At 35.5% G+C, this 24,940-nt stretch overlaps 1 protein-coding gene across 1 annotated transcript; it reads right to left on the bottom strand.

Moving 5' to 3' along the window:
* Positions 1–1,439: 1,439 nt before the first annotated feature.
* LOC109395881 (fatty acid-binding protein, epidermal-like) lies at positions 1,440–2,048 on the bottom strand. Its single transcript, XM_019667276.1, has one exon. It carries the CDS (start codon positions 1,872–1,874, stop codon positions 1,512–1,514), a length of 363 nt encoding a protein of 120 aa, XP_019522821.1. The 5' UTR covers positions 1,875–2,048; the 3' UTR covers positions 1,440–1,511.
* Between the last annotated feature and the right edge of the window lie 22,892 nt (positions 2,049–24,940).

Here is a 24,940-nt window from a genome sequence, read left to right as displayed (position 1 = left end):
ATCATAAAGATAATTTTTAATCTCTCATAAAATGCCCTATTTGCACTCATTTTTTACAGGTAATTTTCACTACAGATATTGATTATATGAAGTTTGAAAAATCAGGACACAACATCATGGAAATTCCTTATGACCTGTTTTGAACAACCATTTTTTAGAGTTGAATGATAAATTATTTAAATAGATACCAGAAAGTGTGTGTTTAAAGTTTGTTATTTCTAAATGTCTAATGCCAATAAAATCAAACACGTTCAGTTTTGAAAATATAATAATCATTTGATAGTAATGACCAATGTAAAACTCAAATTCAGGACCTACAATGACTAATGTCATTCTCCAGGTTTTGCATCAGTAACTTTCAAATTGTGGTCTTGAGAAAAAACACACTTGTGCATTCTAGCTTTCTAATAAGTAATGTTATTAGAGGTTGAAAGCATCTAGTGACATCATAAATATTTCCTATCTGTCCTCTAATAAACAATGAGAAAAAATTTTGGTAACATAAAACTGCTTATAAGACAGATTATATAGACAAATACTTTCTTCTTACTTTGGGCAGTAAAAGGTTAGCCTAAGACCATAACATTGATATTAACGTAAGTATATCATGGCACCCAGGGGTTTTTGTGGCTCAGGGAAGAAATAAATTCTCTTTTGCTTCATTTGTGCTGAGAATTAGGAATGGGATGAATGAAGCCAATTTTGTGCTCCATGTGTTGGGTTAAAGTTAATTAATCATTGCATAAATAGGAGAAGGGGGGTATCCCAAGAACAGTGACTAATTATCCATTTTCTTTTGTGCCTAATATGGTAGATATTCCAAATGTTAATGGCAACCTAAACCTTTAGGTTTCTGATTGACTACATTCTGTTTTACAATTTATTTGAACTGGGGTGAATATGTGCTCTTTATAATTTGCTTGGCATTCAGTATTTTTCCTCACTAGTGTGAAAGATAGTGTATATTAGTAGTAGGAGTAATATTCTGTAAGATTTTATTATGACTATAATACTTATTTTATACTTAAAATATTGTTCTTATAGAAGTCAGAATGCACTTAATTAGGCCAGTGTGCTGAATAGGCTTAAAAATCCAAACCACTAACAAATGCTAAATTGATATTATGCTGACACTGCGAATTGGCTAAGCTTTAATTGTTAAATGTGATGAGCTTGTGCACAAGTGATTCACATAGTACCATGATAGTGGCATACAATGAGAATACTAATATAAATATAAAATTTTAACACAAATCTGATTTTAGTAAAATGGGCCTTGCTATATATAAGTAACATTGTAATTTTTTTTTTTTTTTTTAGCATAAACACATTTATTTATTAACCAAAGGGACGATCTTAATTAAACCAACACTTGGAAATAGTTGCATGTATAACGTTTGTGATAAAGAGAACTGAATACAGTAATGAAAAAAAGCATGGATAGATGTGCTCATTGAACTGAGCCTGTTTATTCATGCAGCTAATTCCTGTCCAGAAGGATGATGTAATGTTTACTCAACTTTTTCATAGACCCGAGTGCAGGAGACATTGTTCATGACGCATTCCACCATTAATTTCCCGTTTTCCAGCTTTCTCGTTATCGTGCTTTCCTTCCCGTCCCACTCCTGATGTTGAACCAGCGCGCCGTTGACAAAGTTGCACACAGTCTGAGTTTTTCTGCCATCAGCTGTAGTTTCTTCAAACTTCTCTCCCAGGTCACATGAAAACTGTGTTGTTTTCAACGTGCTCTCCATTTTTACAGTGAGGTGTTTGCCGTCAGAGGTGATGACGCAGTCTGGTTTGGCCATGGCACCCATTTTTCGCAGAGCCATCCCCACTCTGTTTTCCTTAGTTACAGAAGCCACATCCGACATCCTGCTCTGTGCTGTTGTTCAAGTTCCACTGTTTGTGCAAGTCAGCTAATGTCCACAGCATCCTTTTCTTAATCAAATCTGAGGCAGGTGACGTGGGTTCCTGGCGGTGAGCAGGCAAAGGAGCTGCACCTGGCGAGCCCCAGGGGGCCCCAACGCGGACGCCCGGACGCCCCGGACGCCGTAACATTGTAATTTTTAAAAATAAGCTCAGAAAGGTATGCCACATGTACTATAATATTAATTCACAAAATCCCTTTTAATTTCAAGTGTGCTGAACTATACAAGTATTATTTGAAGATGCCTCAGTTCTTCTAACAGTCTGCCTTTAAAAAAAAAAAAGAAAAAAAAGAAAGTGTGGGCCGGCCCAGTGGCACGTTGGTTAAGAGCTGGCTTGGGACGCCAGAGGGCCCCGGTTCGGATCCCACATATGAGGGCCAGTGACACTGCCCTCCACAGCTAAGATGCTGAACAACAGCTCAACCTGGAGCTGGGCTGCTGTGAGTCGCCGGCGACGGCGTAGGCTGCAGCCCCTGTGGCAATGGGTTGCCATGGGCTACCGTATGTAGCCAGCAGCCAGCGTGAGCGGCCAGTAGCTGCAGTGAGTGGCCGTCCAGAAGCCGGTGACTGATCTGCCTCACCCAGAAAGAGCGCAATGATGGTGCCAACTTGGGCCAGTGAAGCAACGTCCTCCACAACTAGACTGAAGAACAAAAGGACAGCAACTTGTCTGTTCCCCTTCCCCCAATTCCCCAGCACTGTTCCCATTGCCCAATTCCCCAATTAAAAAAAAAAAAAGAAAAGAAAAGTGTGGTAATCAGTTGTCAGCCACCATTCATTATCACATTAGATAAGTTATGGAATATACCAGGATGTCCATTTTTCCACATATCAGGCAAAGTATATTAAGATTTTTTGTTTTGACTTTTACCAGGAACATTTATTTTGGCTTTTTAAAATATTTTATTTTAGATTAACATTTGTTCTTGCTATTCTGAAAAATTTACGTATTGTGAATCAGATCAGTAGTAATACACATTTATATTTATAGTTCTGGTATAATTTTATATATAACTACAATAATTAACTTACTAGTGAACATAAAAGTTTACAGTTAAATTATTTAAGTTGTAGGTTTTTCTTTAATATATAGCTATAATTCTGCTATGTACTTTTTGGATATTTAGTAAAGAATAGTTTACTGCAGGAATTCCAAGCAGCTGTTTGTATTGTGTCTTTTCAATTGTGAAAGAATTAGATGTGACCCTCCCCTAAAAAAAGTCAACTTGTTTGATTTGTCACAGCTTTTAATAAGAATAGTGAACATATAACCTTTTATAATAATGCATGCTGATTCACTGAAAATATAATTTAATCCAGAAATATGAACAATAAATATTTTTATATTAAAGATTTCTCAATTGTGCATATTTGTTTAAACACTGATAAACTTTTTCCTTCTTTCAGAAGTAAACTTTCTTATAAATTGTTTTAGATTCATTTTTCAATGGCATGCATCTATCTGGCCCCAAAGTGCACATGAAAAGACGCAAGGAAAAACAGCTCTCCCCAGTGTAACTTGCATATTCCTCTGTAAAAAACATTAATACATTTCCTTTTCAAATGGAACCATGTTTTACTGTTCAATTAGAATGAAATCAGACATAGAAAAACATAGAAAATATCAGTACAACTTCACTAATTTTATATTAAAAACATACATACTTAAGCATGTAATCAAAATGTGCAGTGATGAGTAAGTGACAGATCTATGGTAAGTGCACAACATGAGCAGTCATCATAGTTTTTCCTGCCTCTTCATAATAACAAGTCAATAATAATAATAATAATAACTAATTATTATTATCATTAATGCTCAGGTAGAAATTTTCATCCTGTACATTAAACTCAAAACTGAATACATGTTTTAATTACTATTAAGATGTGCTATATTTTTTGTGCTTTGAGAGTTAGGTAACATCAGGATCTTGAAGTTTTTGGGTTTTTTTAAGTTTATTGGCGTGGCAAGTGTTAGCAAAGTTACATAGACTTCATGTGTACACTTCTGTAATGCATCATCTATATATCACATTGTGTGTTCACCACTCAGTCAGTTTTCTTTCCATCACCATATATTTGATCCCCTTTTCCCTCTTCTACCACCCTCCTCCCCCCTTACTCTCTGGTAACCACTAAACTGCTGTCTGTGTCTATGAGTTCTGTTTCTTCATTTGTTTTTCTTGTTTTTTTGTTGTTTTCAGTTGAAAACATTTATTCATAAAGATATATGTACTCTGAAGGTAGTTCTTTTTTTTAACAGTAACCTCCTTTAACAGGAACCTCCATACTGTTTTCCATAGTGGCTGCAGCAATTTGCAGTCCCACCAACAGTGCACAAAGGTTCCCTTTGATCGTCATTTTCGCCAACACTTGTTTATTAATTTATTGATGATAACCATTCTGACAGGAGTGAAGTGGTATCTCATTGTAATTTTTATTGGCATTTCTCTGATGATCAGTGACGTTGAGCATCTTTTCATATGTCTATTGGCATCTGTATGTCCTCTGGAGAAATGTCTATTCAGATCCTCTGCCCAAATTTTATTATTATTTTTTTTTTAATTTTTTTTTTAATTTTTTTTTTAGCTGAGCCATCCCGCCACCTGTTGGCAGCTCACGGCTGCTCAGCTCAGGCTGACTCGAACCACTGTTGCTCAGAGCTCAAACTCTTGAGCGAGCTCTTAACCAACTGAGCCACTCAGCCGGCCCTTTCCTCTGCCCAAATTTTAATTGGATTGTTGTTTTTTTGGTGGTAAGTTGTATGAGTTTTTTCAATAAACTTTTGATATTAACCCTTTATCAGATGTATCATTGGCAAATATGTTCTCCCATTCAGTAGGATGTCTTTTTGGTTTTTGATGGTCTTTTGCCGTGAAAAAACTGTTTAGTTTGATATAGTCCTTTTTCTTTATTTCTTCTTTTGTTTACCTTGCCCAAGGAGATATATCAATAAAAGTATTACTAAGAATAATATTTGAGAATTTACTTCTTATATTTTTTCTAGGAGTTTTATGGTTTGGGGTCATACGTTTAAGTCTTTCATCTGTTTTTGAGTTTATTCTTGTGTATGGTGTAAGAAGGTAGTCCAGTTTTGTTTTTTGCATGTATCTGTCCAGTTTTCCCAGCACCACTTATTTAGTAGACTGACCTTACTCCATTGTAAGTTTTGTGTATTTTTTGTGTTCTTTTTTTTTAGCTGAGCCATCCTGCCACCTGTTGGTAGCTCAGCGGCTGCTCAGCTCGGGCCAGGACTCGAACCGCTGTTGCTCAGAGCTCAAACTCTTGAGCGAGCTCTTAACCAACTGAGCCACTCGGCCGGCCCCATTGTAAGTTTTTACTTTCTTTATCATTGTTTAAATGACTTTATAAGGATGGATTTATTTCTCAGCTCTCTATTCTGTTCCACTGATCTATGTGTCTGTTTTTATGCCAGTACCATGCTGTTTTGATAACTATGGCCTTGTAGTATAATTTGATATCAGGTAGTGTGATTTCTCCAGCTTTGTTCTTATTTTTCAGGACTGCCATGTCTATTCAGGGTCTTTTATGGTTCCATATAAATTTTAGGATTATTTGTTCTACTTCTGTGAAAAGTGCCATTGGTATTTTGATAGGGGTTGCAATAAATCTATAGATGTTTTGGGTAGTATGGACATTTTAACTATATTAATTCTTCCTACATATTGGTACATATTTTCATTTATTTGTATGTTCTTTAATTTCTCTCTTCAATGTCTTATATTTTCTGAGTACAGGTTTTTTACCTCCTTAGTTAAATTTATTGCTAAATGTTTTCTTCTTTAGATGCAATTGTAAATGGGATTGTTTTTGTAATTCTTTTTCTATATTTTGTTATTGGTGTATAAAAATGCAACTGATTTCTGGATATTAATTTTGCATCCTGCTACTTTACTAAATTCATTTATCAGGTCTAATAATTTTTGGTGGAATTATTTGGGTTCTCTCTCTATAGCATCATGTCATCTGCAAATAATGACAGTATTTGTTCTTTCACATTTGGATGCCTTTTGTTTATTTTTCTTGTCTGATTGCTGTGGCTAGGACTTCCACAACTATGTAGTATAAAGGTGGTGAAAGTGGGCATCCTTGTCTTTTTTCCTGATCTTAAAGAGAATCCTTTTAGATTTTCCCCATTGAGTATGACATTCCCCGTGGGTTCGTCATATATGACCTTTATTATGCTGAGGTATGTTCCTCTATTCCCACTTTTCTGAGTGTTTTCATTGTAAAAGGATGCTAGATTTTGTCAAACGCTTTCTCAGCATATATTATAAGACCATATGATTCTTACTTTTCATTTTGTTTATGTGATATATCACATTAGTTTATTTGCGTATGTTGAAACAACCTTGTACACTAGGAATGAATCCCACTTGATCGTGGTGTATGATCATTTAAATATATTGCTGAATTCAGTTTGCTAATATTTTGTTGAGGATTTTTGCATCTATGTTCATCAGAGATATCATCCTATAGTTTTTTGTTTGTTTGTTTCTTTTGGAGGGTGTTGTAATTTTATTTTTTGGTTTTGGAATCAGGGTAATGGTGGCCTCATATAATGAACTTGGGATCCTTCCCTCCTCTTGGATTTTTTGGAATAGTTTGAGGAGATAGGTGTTAATTCTTTTTTGAATGTTTGGTAAAATCTACCTGTTAAGCCATCTTATCTAGGACTTTTGTTTTTTGGGAGCTTGTTGATAACTGACTTGATTTCATTAGTTGTAATTGGTCTGTTCAAATTTTTTGTTTCTTATTGATTCAGCCTTGGAAGATTGCATGTTTCTAGGAATTTATCCTTTTTTTTCTGGATTGTCCAATTTGTTGGCATATCGTTGCATAGTATTTTCTTAAAAAAATTTTTTTTTGTATTTCTGTGGGTTCTGTTGCCACTGCTCATCTTTCATTTCTGATTTTATTTATTTATTTGGGTTCTCTCTCTCTCTCTCTCTCTCTCTCTCTCTCTCTCTCTCTCTCTCTCTCTTCCTCCCTCTTTGCTGAGTCTGGTTGAATGTTTGTCAGTTTTGTTCATTTGTTTAAGAAAAACAGCCCTTGGTTTCATTGATCATTTGTATTATGTTTTTAGCCTCTATTTCATTTATTTCCACCCTGATCTTTATTATTTCCTTCCTTGTACTCACTTTGGGCATTTTTTGCTGTTCTTTTTCCAGATCACTTAGGTGTAAAGTTGAACTGCTTAGTTGAGATTTTCCTTGTTGCTTTAGGTAAGCCTGCATTGCTATGAATTTCCCCCTTAGAAGAGCTTCACTGTGTCCCATATATTTTGCATTATTGTGTTGTTTATTTTTTGGTCTTAAGGTATTTTTCTTCCTTGATCTTATTGTTGACCCATTCATTATGTAGTATGAGGTTGGTGCAAACATAATTGCAGTTTTTGCACTGTTGAAATTTGCCTTTGATATTGGAATACATTCTTAAATAAATGTGGTTATGCTATACATTTTAATGCACATCTCTCGCTTTATGTGTTTTTTTTTTGCTAATGACTTGTTACTTGCTGTTTATTTTATATGTATTTTAGACTATGGAAATTATGTTAGACAAAAAGCAAATTTGAGCGATTTTCTTATTCAAGTTCAAAATGGGTCATAAAGCAGGGGAGACAACTCGCAACACCAACAACGCATTTTGCCTAGGATCTGCTAACAAATGTACAGTGCAGTGGTGGTTCAAGAAGTTTTGCAAAGGAGACAAGAGCCTTGAAGATGAGAATCATAGTGGCCAGCCATCAGAAGTTGACCATGACAACTTGAGAGCAATCATCGAAGCTAATCCTTTTACCACTACACGAAAGTTCCTGAAGAACTCAATGTCGATCATTCTATGGTCATTTGGCATTTAAGCAAATTGGAAAGGTGAAAAAGCTCCATAAGTTGGTGCCTCATGAGCTGACCACAAATTTAAAAAATCGTCATTTTGAAGTGTCATCTCTTATTCTATGCAACAACAATGAACCATTTCTCGATCGGATTGTGATGGGTGATGAAAAGTGGATTTTATATGACAACCGGCGATGACCAGCTCAGTGGTTGAACCTAGAAGAAGCTCCAAGGCACTTCCCAAAGCCAAACTTGCACCAAAAAAAGGTCATGGTCATTGTTTGATGGTAGGCTGATTCTATATAGCTTTCTGAATCCTGGTGAAACCATTACATCTGAGAAGTATGCTCAGCAAATCGATGAGATGCACCAAAAACTGCAATGCCTGCACCAAGCATTTGTCAACAGAAAGGGCCCAATTCTTCTCCATGACCACGCCTGACCGCATGTCGCACAACCAACACTTCAAAAGTTGAACGAATTGGGCTACGGAGTTTTGCCTCATCCACTATTCACCTGACCTCTCACCAACCGACTACCATTTCTTCAAGCATCTTGACAACTTTTTGCAGGGAAAACAGTTCCACAATTAGCAGGATGCAGAAAATGCTTTCCAAGAGTTCGCCAAATCCCGAAGCATAGATTTTTATGCTACAGGAATAAACAAACATTTCTTGTTGGCAAATATGTTTTGATTGCAATGGTTCCTGTTTTGATTAATAAAGATGTGTTTGAGCCTAGTTATAATGATTTAAAATTCATAGTCCAAAGCTGCAGTTACATTTGCACCAACCTAATAGCATGTTATTTAGCCTCCATGTGTGTAAGTGTTTTTTAGATATTTTTGATAAATGATTTCTAGTTTCATACCACTGTAATCAGAGAAGACACTGATATGATTTCAGTCTCTTTAAAATTATTGAGACTTGTTTTGTGACCTAACGTATGGTCTATCTTGGAAAATATTCCATGTGCACTTGAAAAGCATGTATATTCTTCTACTTTGGGTGATATGCTCTAAAAATGTCAATTAAATCTATCTGGTCTGGTATGTCGTTTAAGGCCACTTTTCTGTGTTGATATTCTGTCTGAAAGATCTGTGCATTGGTGTCAGTGAGATGTTAAAGTCCCCTACTATGATTGTGTTACTGTTGATCTCTGCCTTTAGTAGGTCAATATTTATTTATATATTTAGGTATTCCTATTTTTGGTGCACAAATGTTTACTACAGTTATGTCCTCTGGTTGAAAATCTCTTTATCATTATGTAATGTCCTTCTTTGTCTCATATTATGGTCTTCGTTTTAAAAGCTATTTGGTCTTATATAATTATTGCTACTCCAGCTTTTTTCTCATCTCCATATGTGTGCCATATCTTTTTTCCATCCCTTTATTTTCAGCCTGTGTGACTTTCAATCTGAGGTGGGTCTCTAGTAGACAGCATATGCATGGGTCTTATTTTCTTATCCATTCAGTGAACCTATGTCTTTTTATTGGATCATTTTATCTATTTACATTTAAACAGATTATTGATAGGTATATAGTCATTGCCATTTTATTATTCATATTTTTGAGCATCACTTGTTTGTTTTGTCCTTCTGCATGAAATAGTTCTTTTAACATTTTTTGTAGTACTGGCTTGGTGGCAATGAATTCTTTTAGCTTTTTCTTGTCTGGGAAGCTCTTTATCTCTCCTTCAATTTTAGATGATAGCTTTGCTAGGTAGAGTAGTCTAGGTTGGAGGCCCTTGTTTGTCATCACTTTGAATATTTCCTGCCACTCTTCAGGATGCAGGTTCTCTTGAAAAATCAGCTGATTTCTTATGGGAGCTCCCTTGTAAGTAACTTGTTGTCTTTCTCTTACTGCTTTTCTCTCTCTGTTTTTAAACATTGCCATTTTAATTATGATGTGTCTTGGTGTGGTCCTGTTTGGATTAATCTTGTTTGGCATTCTCTGTGCTTCCTGGACTTGTATGTCTATTTCCTTCCTCAGGTTAGGAAAGTTTTCAGCCATCATTTCTTCAAATAGGTTCTCAATCCCTTGTTCTCTCTCCTCTCCTTCTGGTACCCCTATGATGCAAAGGTTGTCACACTTGATGTCCCAAAGGTCCCATAAACTATCTTTGGTTTTTTTTTTTTCTTTTTCCTGTTCTGATTGGGTGTTTTCTGTTACCCTGTCTTCTCAATTGCTGATTTGACCCTGTGCTACATCTAATCTGCTATTGATTTTTTCAGGTGTAGTCATCATTTCCATTATTATATTATTTATTTCTGACTGGTTCTTTTTTATGGTTTCTATGTCCTTTTTTCTTACCATCTCTTTGTTGAAGTTCTCACTAAGTTCCTTAAGCATTCTTATAACCAGTGTTTGAAACTCTGGCCTTGGTAAATTTGTTACCTCCATTTCATTTAGTTCTATTTCTGGAGGTTTCTCCTGTTCTTACACTTGGGACATATTTCTTTGTTTTCCTCATTCTGGCTGCCTCTCTGTGTTTGCTTCTATGTATTAGGTAGATTTCCTATGTCTCTCAGTGTTTGCTGGGTGGCCTTATGTAGTAGGTGTCCTATGTGATCCAGTGGCACTATCTCCCTGATCTCCTGTGCATGTGTTCCAGGAGTGTCCCTCGTGTGTTTTGTGTGTATTCTCCTGTTATAGTTGAGCCTAGATTGTTTTTGGTGCATCAGTGTGTGGGATTGACTCTCAGGCTGACTGAAATTGTGAGGGTTGGCTTTGCCCTCAGTGTATGAACTGTTGTGTGGGGCCTGACCCCTCTGAGTGGGGTTTGACACTGTGGGCTCTTATGCCTGCTAAGTCCACCCTTTGAGTGTACCACTTGCGAGGCTAACCAGGTAGTGCTCTTGTGTGGTTTGAAGCCTGTCTCTGGGTCTGTTGTCTCTTGGGAGGGGCTCCCATGCAGGGTAATTTCAGCATAACCTGTGACCAGCCTGGGGCTACTCAATAAGATCTAAAAAGCTATGTGTTATTAGTTGCTACTTGTGCTGGACCAGGAGATGTGTGGGGATGGACTCGCTGTGAACCAGGGCCCGCTGCCACCAGTAGTAGGCCTAGAGCAGCTTAGGAAAAGGTCCAAGTCCCCCTATGCCTATTGTCACCTGCTGGCTACCCATAAGGCTCAGCCATTGAAAAAGCCTCCTTAGGTGCATGGGACACACTGGTTGACCCTGCATTGAGAGTGCCCTGGCAATGTAGCCCTAGGTGAACGGAGCTGGGTTCCAGGGTATTATGGGGTATGGTTGGTGGTTTTTACAATGTTAATGCAATTTTAGTTGTTGCACAGTGCTGGGCCTGTGACAAACTGGCAAAAATGCCCTGAAAAACATTATGGCAAGCCACTGCTTGCCTTGGACTCATAAATCCCTGAGAGCTGCCCATGAGTGGCTGCAGTGCAGATTTTGGGTCACTACCCAGCATCAAATGTTGCCTGGGCTGCAGCAGGCCATCTGCTGCTGTAAAACACTTCCACAGCTTGCAGCTCATGAGGCACGGTCAGCCGCTCCATAGCCGAGAGTGCCCCCAGCAATGCAGTATTATCTGTGCGGGTTGGGGACCCAGGGCATCACCAAGGTGGTGTGCATGCACTGATTTTACTAGACCAATGCAGTCTTAGATTTGGCCCTTTCAGGGAGGATTCAACATAGAAAAAATGATGCCCTCTTATAAGCTACCCATGAGGAAGTCTCCACAGATGGATAATGACTGGTCCCTCCAGCCCTCACCCAAAGCCACACAACTCAGTCTATCCCTGTATATCTCTGGCATTTTTCAAGTTGCTGTCCCTCCCCCAGAACCAGGTGAGTGTCTGCAAGCGAGTCTGTGCGTGATCTCCCTAAGAGGGCATTTGGGTTTCCAGCAGTCTTCAATCTCACTAGGATGGACATACAGAGTTATTGCTTATTTTCAGAGCCAGATATTGTGGGAACTCCTCTTCCCAGTATAGGAACCCTGGGCTGGGGAGGCTGGTGTGGGGCTGGGACTCCTCCCTCCTTTGGGGAGTCCCCCATCAAGGAGGTGTCCCTCCTGGTGTTCAACCACTATCTGTGGGTTCAGGCTCAGCCCATTTTTTGTCTCAATGTAACTTCTTCTTTAGATCCTTAGTTATAGGGTTTCTGTTCAGCTTGTCTTCAGATGATTCTTGAGGTTGATTTTTCTATAATTTATTTGTAATTTTGGTGTGATCCTGGAAGGCAACAGGCACAGTGTTTACATAATCTACCATCTTCAGAACAATATGAATCAGTCTCTCAGTCCTATAAATAGGTCAGTCCAAATAAACAGTTGTTTCATTTCTGGAGGCAGTGGTGCAGTTTGGAATAGAGTAGCTACTTAAGTTAGGCCTCTATGTAGTGTGAACATTCAGGCATTTAATGAGGCATATTTTTTTTTGCTACCTTGGTCAGTTGTCCCAAGATTTAGCTATACCTTGCCAGGTAAGTGGGATATCCTAGGTATCCCATCTTAATCACCAACAAAGTTAATCTTAAGTTTGAATTAAAAAAATTTTAAGTACAATAAATAAATATATTGACTTTAATTTTAATGGAAAATTTTCAACTAGTTTTAATACAATCTTAACAGAACCAAAAAAATAATAGAGATTTGTCTAAGTGACTTGCTTTGGTCATATGACATTTTATGTAATAATTTACAAGAGAATTATATACTCCTCATTACAGTGTAACATCTATAATCTTATTTATCATTATTATTTTACACCTAGAGAAGTTGAGAGACAGAAAAGTAATTTAATTCACAAAACACACGGAGTCTTATTATCTCAGAATGTTTATATATACGCTTACCTCTGTCTGAAATAATATGCTCACTATTCACAAGGCTCATTTCTTATCAGTTCACAGATTTAATTCACCTTTCTTCACTGACCATTCTATACAAATAATTTCCATTACTATCTTATAATTACTTTTTTATTTCCTATATACACCTTCAATCTCTATTTCTAATTTTGTGTTTGCTTACTTTAACTTTATGATCTGTCTTCTGTGCTGTTCTTTAAGCTACATGATGGCAAGCATATCTGCTCTGTTCACTTCATCTTCAGTGCCTTCAGTATAGTGTCTGTCAAGAGTAAATGTCAAATTCATTTTTAAAAATTCTTTATAGTTGTCTTTTCCTGCCCTCTTCTCCTCTGGTTCTCCTTTCTAATAACCTGACATTCCCATAATACTTAACAAATTGAAGTACACATGTAAATGTGTTAAAAAGTTCATCTCTTTATAAGGGGTGGAAAATATCACTGATAGGTTAAGACTAGGGTCAGCAGAATTAAATAGATTTTAACAAAGCAGGAAATGTAAGGAAAGTCTTTGGAAAACTAAACAGGAACCAGAAATATCAGTAGTAATTGAAGGGATTTATACACTTTAGAGAACATAGTTAGAGATATTTTGTGGCATTATTTCTAAATGCATGACTCAAAATTATACATACTTGCCTGGTAGATTTGACAAACTGCTAGACTCCAGCAGTAAATGAATTTTTAGGCAATTCTGAAAACAGGAATAAAAGCAGTGCCACTGGGAATAAGAGTGATGGTTATGCAATGAATCAAAAGGCCAAAGGGATCATCACAAGAAGAAGAAAAGTGCAGGCCTTGCTTTGAATATTACTGAAATAGATTTTATTACTGATGGGGCATTATGAATGGGCAAGGAAGGCCAGGCCAGGAAAAAAGTATCAAGAGAGAACTACTTCGTTAGTGGGAGTGTTATGTAAAATTTATTATGTAATGACCATTGAAAAGTGTTGGCTTTATATATATATATATAGAAGAAGAAAGTACACTGATGGACATAGCAACATATTTTCATTACAAATATGTTTGCTATATTCAAATGAAATATAAGTTTGAATAAATGAACCAAGTAAAGCAAGACTCCAAATCCTAGAGTGTTTCTCTGGTGTGCCCCTCCAAAACCCAAATTGTTCATTCACAATTTTGTGCAACCACTGCTTCTATTTAGTCCCAAAATGTTTCATATGAAGCGCAGAAAAATTTTTCATAGAAAGCACACTAACAAAGTAAGGTAGCTTTTTGCTAAAAATAATTGTAACCTTTAATTTATGTATTACTTCAAGTATATGTCAAGATGTTCTCATGTTATTTGGACACTTCTCTTCATCTCCAATAGTATATATTTTATGTGGTATGTATTTTGAATATCAGTGGGAATATTTAACATTATGATTGACTCATCCACCAATTAAAAGAATTAATTAAAATGAAGACAAACAATTATTTTTTGTTTCCCCTTGGGTTGGAAGAGTGTTGAAAAATCTGAAAAGGTTCTACCACTTCATACTTTAGAATATTTGACATTCAAACTTTTTCAGCCTCTGAAAAACTGTTCCTCTTCTAGTGTTGTCATTAGAAAAATCATGAAACCTAAGGGGAGTTATTGGATTTTATCTTTTTGAGTCATCTAAACAACATTGTTGTAAAATCAATGAAAATCAATCAGGACAATCTATTGAAATATTAATTTGTTTTTTTCTCCTTGTTGAAAGAAATGTGAGATAGTCTCTACTCTTTCACATCAAAATATTATCTATTTTTTCCCTCGGGAAATTAATAATTTTCTACTATGGGTTGAAGGGATTAATGTGAAAGGGAAATGACCAAGGAGCTGATGTTTTGTAGGTTCTATGAGTAGCAGGATTCAATTCCTCACTCTCAACCAGGAATCTAAGGTCTTGCAAAAGTTCGTAGATGGGATTGATGGCACAGTTGACTAAGGAGTCTTCAAAGTAGGATTCAAGGCTGTTTCCCATAACAAAGATTTTGTGCCTAAAGTTGCTACAGTAGTGAATTTAAACAAAGAACATATCAGTGACAACAAAAGTGGACTGAAAGCAAAAGGGCCTTTTCTGAATGTTTTCGGCATTAAATTTATTTTTTATTGAAGTGAAATGCACATAATATAAAAACTTTGAAAGTGAACAATTAGGTGGCATTTAGTGCATTTACAATTTTGTGCAACCTCTTCTATCTACTTACAATTTTCTTTCATCACCCCAAAAGGAAACCCTGTACCCATTAAGCAGTTACTCATGATCCTCCCCTTTCCCCCAGCCCCTGGCTACAATAAATTTTCATTCCATTTTTTTAGATGTACCTGTTCTGGATATTTTATACAAATGAAAAAAATACACGTGGCCTTTAGCATCTGCCTTCTTTCACTTAGCATAATATTGTAGAGGTTAATCTACATTGTAGCATGTATAAGCACTTTATTCCTTTTGGTGGGTGTGTATATACCAAACTTTATCTGTTCATCTGTTGATGGATATTCAGTCTGTTCCCATCTTTTGGCTACTGTGAATAGTGTTGCTATGATCATGTGTTCACATATTTTTGCATGGACATATATTTCAGTACTCTTAAACATATACCTAGCAATGGAAATTCTGTGTCATATTGTAACTGCTAAACTGCTTTCCACAGCAACTGAACCATTTTACATTCCTACTAACAATGTAAAAACCTTTCAATTTTTTTATATCCTCACCAACACTTGATATTTTCTGTATTTCTCCCCCCCCTTTTTTTTATTATGGCTATAGTGGGTATGTCTATGTCTACTGGGTATGTGTTGTTTTGATTTTCATTTCTATAATGACTAATGATGTTGAGTATCATTTCATGTGCTTGTTGACTATTTGTATTGCTGCTTTGTATAAATGTCTTCGAGTTCTTTGTCTATCTCTTAATTGAGTTGTTTGTCTTTTTGTCATTAGCTTTTAGGAATTCTTTGTATTCTGGCAGTTAATCCCTTGTCAGATGTATGATTTACATTTGTACTGTTATAATTTTTGCAGCGATCACCTGTATCTACCTAGTTCCAAATTTTGTATCACCCTAAAAGGAAACCTTGTATCCTTTAAGCAGTTTATTTGCTCCCATTATATAGTATACATTTCACTTTCTTAATACACACATAACTCAGAGATATTGTGGGTTCAGATCCAGTTTACCATAATAAAATGAATATCACAATGATGCGAATCACAAATTTTTTGGTTTCCCAGTGCATATAAAAGTTATGGTTACACTATACTTAGCCTATTAAGTGTACAATAGCATTATGTCTAAAACAAAAACAATGTACATATCTTTATTTCAAAATACTTTATTGCAAAAGAAAAATGCTAACTATTATCTGAGCCTTTAGTGAGTTGTAATCTTTTTGCTCTTGGAGGGTGAGGCCTAGATATCAATGGCTGCTGACTGATCAGGTTGGTGGTTGTGGAAAGTTGGAGTGGTTGTAGCAGTTTCTTAAAATAAGACAACAGTGAAGTTTGATTCATTGATTGACTCTTTCTTTCATGAACAATTCCTCTGTAAAATGCAATGCTGTATCATAGCATTTTACTCACAATAGAACTTCTTTCAAAATTGGAATCAATCTTCTCAAATCCTGCCACTGCTTAATCAACTAAGTTTATTTAATATTAAAAATATGTTGTCATTTCAACAATCTTCATCAGTAGTAGATTCCATCTCAAGAGCCCACTTTTTTGCTATTCTATCAGAAGCAACTCCTATTCTGTTAAAGTTTTATCATGAGATTGCAGTAATTCAGTCACATCTTCAGGCTCTGCTTCCAATTCTAGTTCTCGTGCTATTTCCCCTACATCTGCAGCTACTTCCTCAACTGATGTCTTGAACCCCTCAAAGTCATCGACGAGGGTTGGGATCAACTTTTTCCAAATTCCTGTTAATGCTGTAATTTTGGCCTCTTCCCATGAACCACAAATGTTTTTAATGGCATCTAGAATGGTGCATCTTTTCCAGAAAGCTTTCAATTTACTTGGCCCAGATCCATTAGAGGAAACACTATGGCAGCAATAGCCTTACAGAACATATTTCTTAAATAGTAAGAATTGAAAATGGAAATTATGCCTTGATCCATGGGCTGAAGAATGGATCCTGTGTTAGCAGCATGAAAACACCATTAATCTCATTGTCCATCTCTCCACATCAGAGCTCTTGGATGATCAGGGGCATTGTTAATGAGCAGTATTATTATGAAAGGAAACTTTCTTTCCCTGCAGAGTAGGTCTCAATAGTGGGCTTAAAATATTCAGTAAATCATTTTGTAAGCAGATGTGATGTCATCCAGGCTTTGCTGTTCCATTTATAAAGCACAGGCAGAGTAGATTTCACATAAATTCTTAAGGGAACAAGGGTTTTCTGGTGGTAAATGAGCATTTACTTCAGCTTAAAGTTACCAGGTGTTCTTTGAAGCTTTGAAATCAAGCACTGACTTGTCTTCACCAGCTATGAAAGCCCTAGATGGTATATTCTTTGAAAATAAGGCTGTTTTATCTACGTTGAAAATATGTTGTTTAATTAATTAATTTAACCTTCATTAATTATCTTAGCTAGATCTCCTGGATAAATTGTTGCAGATTCTACATCGTCACTTGCTACTTTACCTTGACTTTTTAAAATTATTATTAGTTTCAGGTGTACAAACAATATAATTATTAGACATTTACATACCTCACAAAATGATAACCCCCAACAAGTCTACTATCTACCTGACACTGTACATAGCTATTTCAGTACCACTGACTATATTCCCTAATTCCCTGTGCTGTACTTTACAGCCTGTGAATACACATTCAATATTATTATGTTATTTTATATTAGCTTCAGGTATAGACATTTATATAATTTATGAAGTGATCCCCCAATAAGTCTAATATCCCCCAGCACTATACATAGTTATTACAATATTATTGGCTATATTCCCTATACTGTACATCCCCATGACTATGTTTCAGTTTTAGTAGTATTTTCATATCATGCATGTCTTCTTTATAACATATATATGAGGTATGACAATTAAATTCGCGAACTTGTTGCAATGCTGTTGCTAACCTTTTTTGATATCAGATGGATTATTCATTATGAATTGGTACCAACTGGACAAACAGTTAACCAAGTTTGCTATTTGGAAGTGCTGAAAAGGCTGCGTAAAAAAGTTAGATGACCTGAACTTTTCACCAACAATTCATGGCTCTTTCATCACGACAATGTACCAGCTCACATGGCACTGTCTTGTGAGGGAGTTTTTAGCCAGGAAACAAATAACTGTATTGGAACACACTCACTACTCACCTGATCTGGCCCCCAATGACTTCTTCCTTTATCCAAAGATAAAGAAAATGTTGAAAGGAAGACATTTTGATGACACTGAGAACATCAAGGGTAATATAATGACAGCTCTGATGGCCATTCCAGAAAAAGAGTTCCAAAATTGCTTTGAAGGGTGAATGTCAATAGCTTTCCAAGGGGAGTACTTTGAAGGTGACCATAGTGATATTCAGCAATGAGGTATGTAGCACTTTTTCTAGGATGAGTTTGTGAACTTAATTGTCCTACCTCATATATTCCTTTTTATCTGTTCATTAATCTTTTTAATTACCATTCATTTTTGTTATCTAATAGTTTCTTTGTTGAAGAAACAGTGGTCCTTTACTTGTAGAGTTGCACACATGACACATTTTGCTGATTGCCTACTCAGAGTGCAGTTCAACAGGTTCTTTCATCTGAATATTTTTTTTAATTGCCAGTGGTATCCAGAAGTTTGATGAGACTAAAGTTATATCTCTAGTGAACTTATATGCTACTGTGTCTTTTCTTTTAGAAGAAGTGGATATTATATCATAATATCTGTCACTTTCTTGTGATGCTAGAGAAGTATAGATGTTCATTGCTTAGAGTCATTAATTCATCTGGCATTTCAAAATTATGTCTTTTAACTGTATAAATTTGGTTATATTTAGTAGTTAGAATACTCATATAGGCCAACTTTTCCTCACATACTACTTGGCTCTGCTCTTATAAGAAAGAAGGATAAATGCTTGATTCTCTTTATTTACCAATTTTCAAGATAAAAAATGTATCTTCATCATCAGTGAAAAATTAATACAGGTGTTTTATACCATTAGGAATCATGGATTTAAACATAGTTGATTGGCTTCAACCCATTGCAATTATAATTCTTAGCAAAGCTCTTGTTTTCTCATCATTTTCAGGGATAGCTTCTTTGAGATGACATGATACTAATTGATTTTTGCAGCTTCCTTGATATCTGGTATGAGAAGATGTCCAGGCTTACCTTGCACATTCCCTGCCTTAAAATTGGTATCAGCAATTTCTCTAAGAAGTTCTGTTTTTTAAATGGTACATCATATTGCAATATCACAGTATGAGGGCCTGGGATTCTGACTGCTTCTGGTTTGGCTAGTTTTTCAAGTGATATCAATGGGCAGTATGGATAAATAGATAGATAGATGATAGATAGATATTATACATAGATGATAAATATTATATCGATATATTTTTAAAATATGAAATGACTTATGGAATCATAATGATATTTCAAATTCAGGTTTACTGAAGTTTTTCTTTACATCTATATTACTTAATTTCCCTTTCATTCTAAGAGTACTATTGTTCAAAGACAAAAGGAATGATGGAATTAAAATATCTTCTAATGAGGTATCACTTAGAATATCTAAGGACATCAGGAAATTTTCATCCTAAATAGCAAAAATAAAATGTACAATGTTGTTAAAAAGTCATTTTTTTAAGACTCTGGAAAATGACAAAAGACAAAACTCAAATTTAAAAGCATTTATTTAAGAAAATCTATGGAATCTTGGTAATAAAACATTTAAACAAGGGCTATTCCCATCTCTCTTTTCCTCCCCCTTGACCCAGGGTATGGAAGTTTTATCTGGACAAGTCATGAGGCCTGGCAGTCTGCTGACCTAATGGGGGAAGCTCACTTTATGTTGAGCAAATTATAGAAAATTCTATTCCCAGGAGCACGTTGAAAACAAAACAACATCAATCTTAGTGGCAAATTGTCAAGAAGCCTAACATCACAGCTATTATAGTTTACATTCATGATGTAATTGAGGAAAACAAACAAAAAAATGGGGGTAGAAAACTATATGAAAATTTAACGAGGGTATCTGGGAATAAAGTCAAAAGATGGAAATCCAAATGGCCATCAACGGATGAATGGATAAACAAGGTATAGTGTCACCATGTAATGGAATATTATTTGTCCATAAAAAGGTATGAGTATTGAAAAATGGTACAATATAGATGAACTTTGAAAACATTCTATAAAGTGAAAGAAGCCAGTCAAAAAGTCTGCATATTATATCTTTCTATTTATATAAAATGTTCAGAGTAAGGAAACCTATGGAGACAGAAAGTAAATTAGTGTTTGCTTAGGATGGGAGGTGGGATTAAAAAATATATTATAGCTAAAGGGTAGGGTATTTCTTATTGAGGTGATAAAAATATTCTAAAATTGACTGTGGTTGTGTTTGCAAAATTATGTGAATATAGTAAAAAACCAACAAATTGTACACTTTAAATGGGTGAATTTGTGGTGTGGTAATTAGATCTCAATAAGCAAGCTAAAACTTATTTTGAATGTTTAGAATAGTTAAATCTATAGACAGAATGTAGGTTATTGTTTGCTTGAGGTTAGGGTTAGAGAGGGATGAGAAGTGACTATTAATTGGTATAAGGTTTCTTTTAAGGGCAATAAAAATGTTTTAAGATTGTATTATAGTGATGGTTCCACAACTCTGTGACTATGCTAAAATTATTGAATGTACCCTTTATATGGATGGATTTTATGGTATGTAAATATACTTTAATACAGTGATTAGACATGTGAAAGAAAGAAAGAAAGGGAGGGATAGAAGAAGGGGGAGAGGAGAAAGAGGAAGAAGGAACAGAGGGAGAGGAGAGCGGTGAGGAAAGAAGTAAAGGAGAGGTGAGGGAAAGACACAGAAAGGAGAACAAAAGCTGTTGCAAGTTATATTAACATCAAATCAAATAGGCTCCATCACTAGGTGTATTACCAGTGAGTGCTGTTTCATAATGAGCAAAGGGTTGATCCTTAAAAAGGCATAATTATACTTGATGTGCATGCACATGAAAACAGAGCTTCAAGGCACCAAAATAACAGATCTAATTGAAGAAATAGATAAATCAGAGTCATAGTTGGATACTTTAGCACTATCAAATGTCATGACGTAATTGTCATTTGGAAAGATGATATCTAACATTCTTCAAGTAGTTATGGAATATTTGCTAAGGGACGCCATATGTTTGGCTGTAAAAGATTTAATGCATTTCAAATAACAGAAATAATATAGAGTATGTTCTGTGACTACAACTGAAAAAAGAACAAAAAATATATCTAAAAATAAGGTAAATTGGGATAAAATATTTTAAATAACATGTGTCCAGTAGAATTCACAGGAAAATTATGTTATTTTGTAAGGAATAATCATGAAAGCAACAGCATATCAAAATGTTAGAGGAAGTTAAAGAAGTGCCTAAAGGAAACTGGACATCAATAAACACATATTAGAAAGTAAGAAAAGTTTAAAATCAAAGATTCAAACCTCCACTATAAAAATATAAAATGAGAAGAACAAATTAATTCTAAAACCAGTAGAAGAAAGGGAAAAATAAAAGTCATGATGGACATTAATAAAGTTGAAAATTCTGAGTTAAATATCTGATTGTATAATATCAATATTTACTGTCTCCTTGCTTGCACTTTTCCCAGCATTTTGGTTTCACAAGCTCAAGTTATAACACCTTAACAGCTAGCTCTCCAATCTTTTCAATTAGATATTTTTGTTTGCTTTTTATCTAGGTGTTTTTGTCTTTGTTTGTTTTTAATAAAGCTGAAAGCAAACTGATCATATTGAGAAGATTCAACATTGCCAACTTTTTTGTTGTTATGCTGACTCAGGTTAAGTTGTGGTTTATTAAGTTAAAAATGTTCTCAATAAACCACATATGTGAAAGTAGTTGCATATTTGCTCAGAGGCAGAATAAAATATGTGGATTATAGTTTCATGAGACTTTAATTGGTGATATACTTGCTATGTTGTTTTTCGTGTTGGGGAACTCATTTTTTTTCATAAAATATTTATTTTCTGGCTCAAAGGATATATAGCTTCATTAACCTTTTTAATTGTAAGCAACAGAATGGACTCGCATTTTTTGTTTGTTTTATATCAAGTTGCCAATGGATAAGAAAATTGTGGGTTTTCAGAGAGCAAGGTTTTGAGTAATATACTTAAAAGGTTTATACATGTTTATATTACTTTAAAGACAAGGTATACAGAGGGAGACCCATGACAAAAGAAAAGCTCTGAACTGTTCAGTTTATAGGTCCTTCACATGCTTTGTTAAGTTTATTCCTGGGTATTTTATTCTTTTTGTTGCAATTGCAAAAGGAATTGTTCTTTGTTTGATTTCTTTTTCTGAAATTTCGTTGTTAGTATATAGGAACACGATGGATTTTTGGACATTCATTTTGCATCCTGCAACTTTCCTGTATTTGTTTATTGTTTCTAATAGTATTTTGATGGAGTCTAGGATTTTCTGTATAAAGAATCATGTCATCTGCAAAAAGTGACAATTTGACTTCTTCATTCCCAATTTGGATGCTTTTTATTTCTTTCTCTTGCCTGATTGCTCTGACTAGGACTTCCAATACTATGTTGAATAACAGTGGTGAGAGGAGGCATCCTTGTCTTATTCTTGATCTTGGAGGAAAAGCGTTCCATTTATCACCATTAAATATGATATTATCTGAGTGTTTGCCATATATGGCCTTTATTATGTTGAGGTACTTTCCTTCCATACCCATTTTATTTGGCATTTTAATCATGAAAGTATGTCATATCTTGTCAAATGCTTTTTCTGCATCTATTGATATGATCATATGATTTTTATCCTTTATTTTGTTTCTGTGGTATATTACATTGATCAATTTATGTATGAGACTGAAGCGCTACCTACTGTCAATTTATGTATGTTGAACTATTCTTGCACCCCTAGAATGGACCCCACTTGCTCATGATGTATAATCTTTTTAATGTTTTGTTGTATTTGATTTGCTAATATTTTGTTTAAGATTTTTGCTTCTGTGTTCATCAGAGATACTGGTTTGTAGTTTCCTTTTTTAGTGTTATCCTTACCAGGTTTTACTATCAGGATAATGTTGGTCTCATAAAATAAGTTAGGAAGTATTGCCTCTCCTTCAATTGTTTGGAAGAGTTTGAGAAAGACAGTTATTAAATCATCTTTGAATGTTTGGTAGAATTCACTAGTGAAGCCACCTTGATGGATCTTGAAATTATCATGCTAAGCAAAATAAGTCAGACAGAAAAAGTTAAGAACCATATGACTTCACTCATATTTTGGGTATAAAACTGAAAGCAACAAAGGAACAAGACAAACAAACAAGAAAAATCTCATAGACAGAGATAACAGTTTACTGGTTACCAGAGGTTAAGGGGGCAGGGGGAAAGGTAGAAGAGAGTAAAGGGAGTCAAATATGTGGTGATGGAAGGAGATTTGACTTTGGGTGGTGAACACATAACGCAATATATAGATGATGTATTATAAAATTGTACAGCCGGGGACCGGCCGAGTGGCGCGATGGTTAAGAACTGGCTTGAGATGCCAGAGAGCCCCGGTTCGGATCCCACATATGAGGACCAGTGACACTGCCCTCTACAGCTAAGATGCTGAACAACAGCTCAACCTGGAGCTGGGCTGCCCTGAGTCGCTGGCGACGGCGTAGGCTGCAGCCCCTGTGGCAGTGGGTTGCTATGGGCTACTGTGTGTAGCCAGCAGCCAGAGTGAGCGGCCAGCAGCCGCAATGAGCGGCCGTCCAGAAGCTGGCGACTGATTTGCCTTGCCCAGGAAGAGCGCAATGATGGTGCCAACTTGGGCCAGTGAAACAACGTCCTCCACAACTAGACTGAAGAACAAAATGACAGCAACTTGTCTGTTCCCCTTCCCCCAATTCCCCAGCACTGTTCCCTTCCCCCCAATACCCCAATAAAAATCTTAAAAATAAAATAAAAATAAATAAATAAATAAATAAAAATAAAATAAAATTGTACGACCGAAACCTATATAATTTTATTAGCCAGTGTCACCCCAATAAATTTTAAAAATAAATAAATAAATAAAATGTTAGCTGAAAATAATAAAAAAGAAAAATTCTGAAATGTCCTACATTAAGTTACAGTGGGGTAGAGTGTGAGAGAAATAGACAAAAATAATTAACCAGTTAATAGCCATGGGCCAACTAACAAAAACTGCTCACATTCCTGAATGTATGTTGGAGCTATGAATCAACTTCTGTAGTGACTACCAGATGCTTCCATATACTGCTTATGCATGAACTTTCAGGACTGTTGCCCATCATCAATCAAAAGTAGTAAATGTTTCTTATGGACTATGCATCTATCCTAGAACTGCCCGCACTTCACTTTTTTCTGCCTCCTTATCTGTAGCCAATGTAAAATCTTTCAAAATAACTTACATTCTTCTTCCTCAAAACATAATGTATAAAAGGGCCCATCTACTTTAGGACTCCAGACATGTTGCCCGCTCCATCTAGCTCTGCTGCTGGTGGCTGACTTCATGCCTGAGGACCTGTTTTTTTCTAGCTGTCTTTGGCTCAATAAACCTTTTCTTTCAGAAAAACATTTAGCCATAATTTTTGTTTGTTTGTTTGTTTGTTTAACAACCATATACACATGCACCCATTGACAAGTGCATACACTTATGTATACATACTACAGTGTTTCTAAATCAAAATTTTGTGAGACATATGCAGATCATTTTTTTGATCAATTTTAATTAAAATGAACTTTATATTCACTATTCCATGAGTCAACTTCATTCTCCACTCCATTCTTTCTGATTCTCCACTGTTACCCTGCATTTCCAATGTGCTGTGTAACTTAAAACTTTCTAATCATTTTTCTGATACTCTCATATAAAATTTAATTGCATTTTGTGACTCTTCTTCTGAATTTTGATATACACTGATAAACTGATTGAATGTTGAGGGAGACCAGAGTTTGCCACCTCCAAATATGCCTTTTTGGATATTGATTCAACTGGTTATTTTTAAGAAACAAAAGACAGGAAGAACATTTACCCTCCACCTTACTTGCCTAAAGGAATTCAGACAGAAAAACTGCTTAAATGAAGGTAGCTATTCACCTTAGCGTAAATAAATTAAGTGTG

The sequence above is a fragment of the Hipposideros armiger genome, unplaced genomic scaffold (assembly GCF_001890085.2).
Source record: "Hipposideros armiger isolate ML-2016 unplaced genomic scaffold, ASM189008v1 scaffold_492, whole genome shotgun sequence".
In the NCBI taxonomy this organism is placed as follows: Eukaryota; Metazoa; Chordata; class Mammalia; order Chiroptera; family Hipposideridae; genus Hipposideros; species Hipposideros armiger.
The sequence above is the reverse complement of the archived record's forward strand: the minus strand, read 5'-3'. Positions and strand labels throughout refer to the sequence as shown.

Bases quoted from the DNA above. Each gene is read 5' to 3' on its own strand.
- LOC109395881 (XM_019667276.1), bottom strand. From the start codon at position 1,874: ATGTCGGATGTGGCTTCTGTAACTAAGGAAAACAGAGTGGGGATGGCT.